Genomic DNA, 9,706 nt, shown 5'->3' with positions numbered 1-9,706 from the left:
GCTAGCCACTTAATAGGCCACAAGTCAAGTTCAACTAAAAAGGTTCTAAGACAAATTAGTGTTTAATGACACTTCGGAAGCCTAATATACTCCTTGATCGTTTTCAAGGGACATCAGTATAAACCAAAGTATCGCACTAACGATGACTACCAGATCAACCGTATCGGTACATGCCGTACAGTTTCCTTGGTCTATTGTCATATACTTAAGGTATCTCGAGATTCGGGTTAGAATCTTTCACACAAGCAAAATACCCAAGCAAGCCTTTGAAAAATAGAGCAATCAAGTCAATCAATTGAAAACATCGAAGTGATCTATTCTCTTAAGGTAACCCCTTTTGAAAACATTTTGTTTTTTGAAAGTATTTCCCCAGCAGAGTCGCCAGTTCTGTGGACCTCCGATTTTTTTTAATACCGGGCCATACCTCTGATCTGTAGAGATACGTGAACTGACTCTTTTTTGTCGCTTAATGCTTTCGCATTTTTTGAAAATATCACAGAGTCGCCACCGACCTTTTATTTTATCCAATTAAGGAAAGGTTTATAAAAGAAACAGAAAAAAGACCTTTAAGAAATTCTGGGTAAGGGGGTAGGTTATACAAAGGGAAGGTGTTAGCACCCTTTGTATCCATGGTTATCCATGGGCTCTTAAGTTTGCTTAGCTCACTTGTTTTTCGATCACTTTTCAATTGCTCTGAAATTGCTCATATGTGGTTTCAAATACCTTTGTAAATTGAATTTTGTAATGATCCGTGTGTGGATGTATACAAAATGCTTGTTTATCTTTCGAAAGATGTTTTGGAAAGAACGTTAACTTTGTAATAACCCGTGTTTGGATGTATACAAAGTATTGTCTTTTTTTGAAAGTTTTGAAAAATCAACAGTGTATGAGAATTTTGTTTGTTTTGATTTGAGCAAGCAAACTAGGAGGTCTACCCTGAGTTGTAAGGTCTTTATCCTGTTCCCTTTAAAAATCTATCCTTTCACCGGATATAAAAGCAAGGTTCGATTTTGTACTCAAAACAGTGTAATTTGACTTTGATTTTGAAAGATTGAGAAGGGATTACCTGAAGAGGTGCAAGTGTGATTGTGATTGGATTCAGATATTTATCTTTGAAGTTAGTGATCTAACGGTTCAATTTTATCTTTGACATACACGCAGTTTATATTTGCTGGAAATTAAAGTGCGGAAATGTAAAGTGCGGAAAGTAAATCTACGCTATTACATCGATTGTGCGGGAAATGTAAACTAGCCTATTTACATGAATTTGACATCCTATACATTTATCTAGGAATTTTAAATTGCAAGAAAAATAAAAGGCATGTTTTTGGATTTTTTATGATTTATTTTAATTATAATTAATGCAAGATTAATTAAATTAAAATGAAGAAAAAAGATGAAAATAGATTTAAACCTAGAAATAAGTTCAAAAATATGTACAAAATATTTGTCAATTAATTTCAAAATAAAACTAATTTTTTTGGAATTTTTGGAATTTGATTTGAAATTGATTTAAGTTAATTAAAACATAATTATGCAAATAATTATACAAATAATTAAAACTTAAAAAGAAAATTATTCAAAATATGTACAAAATTAGTTTATAATATATGAACAATATTTAACACAAAGAACAATTTTTTTTATGATTTTTTGATTGGTTAGAATAATTAAAAAGCAAATATATAAATATATACTAATTAATTATGCAAAAATATTAAAATTTTGAAGAAAATAAAATATTTTTATTTCAGAAAATAAAATATTATTTTAGAAGTCTAAAAATATTTTTTGTGTATTTTTTGGATTTTTAAAACTATTTTTAATTAATTTAACAAAGAAATTAAAATAAAATAGAAAATAAAATAGAAAATAAAGGATACTGATCCTGTGTGGTAATTTGTGAGGGAGCATGGTGTGCACGCGTGATCTGGATCATTGGATGATTCATTAAATGAAATCAGAGGGTCCAGAAATTGAGGCGCGTGGTAGAAGATAGACCTGCAAGGCACAGAATCAGAGAGAATTTAAAAAAAGTACGCGCGCGCTTCTGGACCAATGAGGAGGGGACACCTCATCGTCTTCAACCTTCAGACAAGGGTTTTTACAGCGCTTTTATGAAACAAGCGCTGTAGTTGATGAACCTCAAACCTGCAAAATAGCGAATAGGGGTAAACGCATAAATAAGTTTGGCGCGACCTATCAGTTTGATTCGTTTGATCCATGCGAGTTCAATGGTGCTAATTAGAACCTCTAATTTTGCCTATTTCAGAAAGCCCTAATTTTGAGTTGAAGAACCCTAAAATGGTATATGCTACAAACAGCCATTAAAATCCAATTGAAGCTCCAGAAACGACCAGAGCTTCAAACCAAACACAATTATGCATCTACATCTTGTTAAATATGTGTGAGTTATGAGATATAAGTTGATTTTAGTTTGAAAAAACCGTGGCTTATATAGCTCGATTCAATGAAGTTTAGGACTTGGAAATGATTGGAATTGTTTCAGTGTAGCTCAGAGATGATGTTTGAATGTTTATTTTATATTGAAATGGACTGAAACTTAAAATTCGAATTTCAAGTTTCTTTGAAAATTACAAGTGGTTACAAGTATGCTATATGCTTAGGGATGCTTCTGAACTCGTCTCCCTTTGTTTGCTGAACTATGATAGCTTATTTATAAGCTATGTGTGCTTAGAATTGAGGCTAACTTGCAGCTAGTTGCCTTTGTTGAAAACTTGGTTTTTAAATATTAAAAACCTTGAATTTTTGACCAAGTCTTGACTCCATTCAATGCTCTTGCCTTGTGCACCAATCCTCTGCAGAAAATTGAAGGTTCTTTGATGAGTCATGCTTGAATTGTAAGCTACCATTTATCCATGCATTTTCCTTTTAATTTTAATCTTAAAGTAAGATAAAATCATGCAAAAAATGGATAAAAAAGGTATGGGCTTAGTCTTGGTCGTGGGAGGCCCATAGTAACATGGAAATGATGTTTGATTGCTGAAAACTTGGCCCCATTTTGAAAAAATACATTTTTGAGCAATGTTGATTTCATGCATTTTCCCAAAATTTAGCCAACTTCAACAAGGGGTAAATCCTTCAATTTTTGTCATATGAAGGAGATCTTGCACTTTTTAGAAACCTCAAAGAGTCCTCTAACCAATGTCTTTGGTGTCAAAATGATTTTTGAAGCTCCTTGTGTGTCCTTTTGAAAAAAGTGTCTTTTTGTTGACTTTGAAAATGACCTGTAATGTCTTTGGTCATATTTTTCAAATGGTGAATCCAATGACCATGGGATCAATGGCATTTGAAAGATAATTGAATTTCCTTCAAAACAAGCTTTGGTTTGAATTTTTTGGATGAAGGATGAGAGAGTTATGATCAGTCAAAGTTGAGTTGACTTTTCAGGCAAAAACCCTAATTTTGAATCTTAGGGTTTTGTTGATTTTTGATCTTTCCTTGATGAATTATGATCATCCAATGATCAAATGATGAATCCTTTGACAAAATATGGACTTTGACAAAAAATTTCATTTTTGACTGTCTGTTGACTTTTTTGGTCAAACGGGTCGTCTGTTGACTGTTTGAGCTGCTGACGGTGCGTCTGAGTGAATTGAAGTTTGAAAATTTGTATGATGGTACTTTGAGATATATGGATGTGTATGAAATCCATTTGAGCTCTCAAAAACTTGTTGCTCCTGTAAAAACAAGAAAAACCCTGATCAGGGACTGTTTGTGTAGGAGACAGTTAAGCGTACCTGATTTTTGTGCAGTGTTGAGTCTCTGCTAATCGCGTGATATTCAGAAGACTTCTAACACAAAAATCTTGGAAATTTGAATTGTGAAAGATTGATTTGATTGATGGTACAAAACACTGAGAATTGTACTGCCAGCAGTTTGGCTGTCAACTGACTGTCCAGGTATTGATGCAGCAGTTAGAGTGAAAAATCAACAGTCAAAGTTAATTTTCTTTTTTTGTTGTTTTTGTTTTTGTTTTTGTTTTATGTGAAAAATGAAAGTTTATTTACTTGACTTGTTAGAAAAACACAGACATAATAAATAACTAATATTTACGGTATGCGGGCAAAATTACCGATAATAACCCTGAAAATCATTTAATGCACAGAAATAGGAATATTTGACTGGCAGAAAACACACAAAATATTATCTTAGTAATTAAGCAATATTATGACAAATAGTACAACATTTAATACTGACAGTACAAATATTACATACTATATTGAACAGTACGACGAATAAACGGTACATTTAAGAAATAAGAAATACGGCAAATTTTAAGAATGACGGTTAATGACCCATGCTATGAACAATAACATGTAGATGATTGGGAGTGCAACCATTGCAGGTCCACACTCCTCAGGACTATGCAGGCAGAAGAAAGTCATGATCACCGTAGCAATGGTGATGACTGTAAGAAACAGTGTCTCTATCCACTTTGCCATTCTTGTCAGGGAAGAAGAGAAAATAGATATGAGATAGGAATTTGAAAGATGAGTTGGAATTTGATGTGAGATTTTATGAAAGAAAATGAGAGGTATTTATAGAATGGAAAGAAGGAAAGAGACGTTGGGGAATGATGTGATTCCGTACAAAAGGAAAATTTGAGTGGAAGTAAGATTTGAAAGAAAGTGTAAGATAGTGTTGGAAAAAGGAGAGATTTGATTTTTGAAAAAGAGATTTGAAAAGATTTTTGCAAATAATGGAATATAGTACAAAAATTAGTGGAAAACAAAAGATAATAATAATCTACTTGTTACCAGTACAGTCTGAGTTTCCTGATTCTGCGCCTGCAAAAGATTTAACTCTGTACCAATTGTGTCAGTACTATTTATCTGTAAATAAATAAATAGCATGTGTGAAGTAATAAACAGTATTTGGCGTTTGCGTAAGAATAAATTCAACTGCAAGCCAAATTACTGTATAAGAAAAATTCTAAAAACTAAGTGTTTCATATGTTAGGATATTTGTTGAAATAAAAATCCATGATTATATGAGACTCTTAATTTTCAGATTGGAGTTTTCTTGAAAAATATGTGGGCAAATTTTGGGGTATAACACACGGTGAAGTGGTAGAAAATTCAAATGTGTCCCAAAGAGATAATGTTAGTGTAGAAATGGATGATCGTCTGGAAGACATGATGTGTGATATTGGACAAGATTCGTTTAAGAGGGCACATGCGTATGATAGTTTATGCAATGACAAGGATACACCTTTGTACTCGGGATGCACAAATTTTACACGTTTGTCAGTCGTGTTAAAATTGTTTAATCTGAAGGCAATTAACGGGTGGACTGACAAAAGTTTTACCGAATTTCTTGAATTGTTGACACAAATGCTTCCAGAAGGTAACGTACTGCCAAGTCGTTATTACGAGGCAAAGAAAATACTGTGTCTGATGGGTTTGGAGTATGAAGCGATACATGCATGTCCTAATGATTGCATATTATACAGAAAAGAGTATGTAAACTATAACCATTGTTCGAAGTGCAAGGCGTCACGCTACAAAAAGAGACATGGTGAATCTAGTGATGATGATGAGGTCAAAAAGGGTCCTCCCGTGAAAGTTGTATGGTACCTACCAATAGTTTCAAGGTTCAAGAGATTATTCGCTAATGCAAACGATGCAAAGAATCTTAGATGGCATGCAGAAGAAAGAAAATGTGATGGACAAATTCGCCATGTAACTGATTCTTTGCAACGGAAGAAAATAGATTCTTTGTTTCCAAATTTTGGCAAAGAGTCGAGAAACCTTAGACTTGGAATTTCTACTGATGGAATGAATCCGTTTGGTAATATAAATACTAACCATATTTCTTGGCCTGTTCTTCTGATGATTTACAACCTATCTCCTAGGTTGTGCATGAAGCGTAAATATGTGATGTTATCCATGATGATTTCGGGCCTAAAACAACCAGGAAATGACATAGATGTTTATCTAAGTCCACTGATCGATGATTTAAAAGTGTTGTGGGAGGAAGGGGTGGATGTTTTCGATGCGCATTCTGGTGAACAGTTCAATATGCGTGCCATGTTGTTTTGCACCATCAACGATTTTCCGGCATATGGCAATTTGTCTGGGTATAAAGTTAAAGAGCATAAAGCGTGTCCTATATGTGAAAAAGACACATGTTACCATCAGCTTGAAAAAGGAAAGAAGACTGTTTATCTCGGGCATCGAAAATTTCTAAATCGTTATCATCCATATCGTAGATTGCGGAAAGTTTTCAATGGGGAACAAGAGTATGGTGTTGCTCCAAAGCCCTTAACTGGAGAGGAAGTTTATCAACGACAACAGGGCATTACTGCTGTTTTTGGAAAGTACCAAAAGCGGCCTATTGTGAAAAATATATGGAAAAAGAGGTCTGTTTTCTTCGATCTTCCATATTGGTCCAGTCTTGAGGTAAGACACTGTATTGATGTGATGCACATGGAGAAAAATGTATGTGATAGTGTAATCGGAACACTTCTCAACATTCAAGGCAAGACAAAGTATGGTATTAATGCTCGTCTAGATTTGGGCTTGATGGGTATACGAGAAGAGCTAACTCCACAATATATAGGTACTAACTATTTGTTCAAATTAAGCTATTATTACCTTTTGATGTTAAAATAGCATGCTCATAACTTTAATTGTTGAAATTCTTGATGATAACATTATGTAGGTAACAAGACGTATTTGCCTCCTGCCTGCTACAATTTGTCGAAAAAAGAGAAATTAAGTTTTTGTGAGTGTTTATAAAGTATCAAAGTGCCACATGGTTACTCATCAAATGTCAAGAGGCTTGTATCGGTTAAAGATCTCAAATTAGTTGGCTTAAAATCTCATGACTGTCATGTCTTAATGCAACAACTACTACCAGTGGCTATTCGTGGGATATTGCCTAACAATGTTAGGAAGACTATAACTAGGTTGTGCCTGTTTTTCAATGCAATTTGTTGCAAAGCCATTGATCCATTAAAGTTATAAGATTTGGAAAATAAGGCTGCAGTTATCTTGTGCCAATTAGATATGTTTTTTCCTCCTTCATTTTTTGACATTATGGTTCACTTGATTGTTCATCTAGTAAGGGAGATTAGATTATGTGGTCCAATATTTTTACGGTGGATGTATCCAATAGAGCGATACATGAAGATCCTAAAAGGGTATACCAAGAACCCACACCGTCCGGAAGCATCGATTATTGAGAGGTACATTGCAGAAGAAGCTATTGAGTTTTGTTCTAACTATTTGTCGGAAGTGAATACTGTAGGGGTTCCCAAGTCTCGTCATGATGGAAGATGTGAGGGTGTGGGTACACAAGGTTTAAAGATCAAGAGCTTAAGTATTGATGTGGTTGTTCAAGCGCATTTGTATATATTGAATAACACATATGAAGTTCAACCTTACTTATCTGTTCACAAAAGCATCATAAAGAAAAAGTACCCCAAGATGAGTGAAAGAGGGTTGTTAAAAGAGCATAATAAGAGTTTCTCTGAGTGGTTTAAAGAAAAAATTGCTGGTGATGATAGTGCTTCAAAAACAATTAAGTGGTTGTCCTATGAGCCTAAATGCAACATAATAACTTGGAGTGGATATGATATTAATAAAACTTCCTTTTATACAAAGGCAAAGGATGACCGTAGTACCACGCAAAATAGCGGGGTTATGATTGTGGTCGAGTCCATGCACTTCTCTAGTGCTAAAGATAAAAACCCGGTTATGGCATCTACACCCTACTTTGGGGTGATTGAAGAGATTTGGGAAGTTGATTATGTTGGGTTTAAAGTTCCTGTATTTAAATGCAAATGGGTTGATATTGATATCAATAGTGGTGTAAGAATTGGAGAATTTGGAGTTACATTGGTTGATCTTAGCAAGTTAGCTTATGCGGACGAACCTTTCATCATGGCATCTCAAGCAAAACAAGTTTTTTATGTCACAGATCCTTGTAATAAAAGGTGGTCAGTTGTTCTACAAGGAAAGGTGCATGATAGTGATGAAAATCAAGATGCGAATCTTGATATTTCCGAAACTCCTCCTTTCTCAACAAATGTGCCTACCTTCATTGAAGAAGATGTAGAGGATGATGTGCATGCTATTCGCATAGATCATGAAGAAGGGATATGGGAGAACTAGTAATGTGTTTTTTATAAGTTAATTCGACATTTCTTTGATTTCTAATTGTTTTTATTTTGTGCCTAATTTTATGTCTATTTGTTTTTATCTTGTGTTTAATTTGATTTCTAATTATTTTATTTTTGTTTAAACAGATACATGGCTGATTCAACCGAGAAGTCCTCTTCATCTGGTAATCCTAATAAAAAAAGAGTTAGAGGTCCAACTTTAATGACACAAATTGACAAAGTTCATCAAACGGGTGAAAAGTTAAAGGTCGAGATTGATCAAAGAACTTATGAATGTACTGGTGTTGGTAAAAATGCTGCAAATTTTAAGAGTTACATAGCATCTCTTGCTCGACAGAGATGTAGTATTTTGAAAGATGAGTGGAAAGACATAGATAAAGGAATAAAAGACGCTATATGGAATGATGTTCAGGTATTTTAAATTCAACACTTTATTTTATTTTATAATCACATATATACTAACATATGCCATATATTGTATGTGTAGATTCATTTCACTATTCCAGATTGGTGTGTTAAAGACAAGGATGGTAAAATCAAGGATCCGTTGAAGAAGGAATGGATTAAATATGTAGGAGAGAGATTGGTGTGTTTTAAGACACAACTCACGGACGAGTATGTTAATAAACCCAAAAAAGATCTCGCTCCTGCATATGTCAGGTATAATTTTATTAAAAAAGAAGTATGGGAAGAGTTTCTAAAGTCTCGAGATACCCAAGAATTTATGGTTAGTAGGAGTTATATTTGAGTTTTTTTTAATAACATTTTTATTATGTTTAGTGGTAACTGTTTGATTTTATAATTAATAGGAAAAAAGTCGAAAGGGTAGAGAGAATGTGGCTAAGCATGTATACCCTCATGTATTATCTCGTGGAGGGTATCGCATGCTCGAGGAGACAATGAAAAATGAAAGGATATCATCAAGAGATGATTGTACATTAGATGATAACGGTAGTCCATCTCCACCGTCACGCCATGAGTTATGGAAGAGAGCACGACAAAAGAAAGGAGGAGAATACACATCAAAGTCTACACAAGCTGTTGCGGAGAAAATTGTCAATAAAACTTGGAAATTACTTCACGTATCATTATATTTGTGATTATTTAAAAACTATTGAATTTATTTGTGGTTTTTGCATTTTGTAGGATTCTCTAGTTGAAGAAGCTGGAAAAGGTGTCTTTGTTCCACATGGACGTAACGATATCTTAACAGCAGCCCTTGGAACATTTGAGCATGGCGGCCGTGTTCGTGGTGTTGGAAAACACCATAAACAAAGCACTTACTTTGGAAGGTCTTCTTCACGTCAAGGACAACACATAGATGTAAGTGAACAACTTGAACAACTTTCATCAAAATTGGAAGCAAAACTTAGAACTGATTTTGATCAAAAGTTGGCTGAAGAGCATAAGGCAATGCAACAATCTTTTATGGAGACACTTAAGTCTATGGGTTTGTCGCAAATCACAGATGATAATAAATGCATTGAAAAAATGGAAGTTGTCGAAGGAAGCGGAAAAGGAAGTTGTTCAGCTGCAAAAGGAAGCGCAAAAGGTGTG

At 34.2% G+C, this 9,706-nt stretch overlaps 1 protein-coding gene across 1 annotated transcript; it reads left to right on the top strand.

Annotated features, from left to right (window-relative positions):
* The first annotated feature begins 5,138 nt into the window (after positions 1 to 5,138).
* Positions 5,139 to 8,141, top strand: LOC131658813 (uncharacterized). Its single transcript, XM_058928066.1, has 3 exons — positions 5,139 to 6,585; positions 6,688 to 6,750; positions 7,090 to 8,141. Exons 1-3 carry the CDS (start codon positions 5,139 to 5,141, stop codon positions 8,139 to 8,141), a joined length of 2,562 nt encoding a protein of 853 aa, XP_058784049.1.
* The last annotated feature ends 1,565 nt before the right edge of the window (positions 8,142 to 9,706 follow it).

Source organism: Vicia villosa, linkage group LG3 (genome assembly GCF_029867415.1).
Source record: "Vicia villosa cultivar HV-30 ecotype Madison, WI linkage group LG3, Vvil1.0, whole genome shotgun sequence".
Classification (NCBI taxonomy): Eukaryota; Viridiplantae; Streptophyta; class Magnoliopsida; order Fabales; family Fabaceae; genus Vicia; species Vicia villosa.
The sequence above is the reverse complement of the archived record's forward strand: the minus strand, read 5'-3'. Positions and strand labels throughout refer to the sequence as shown.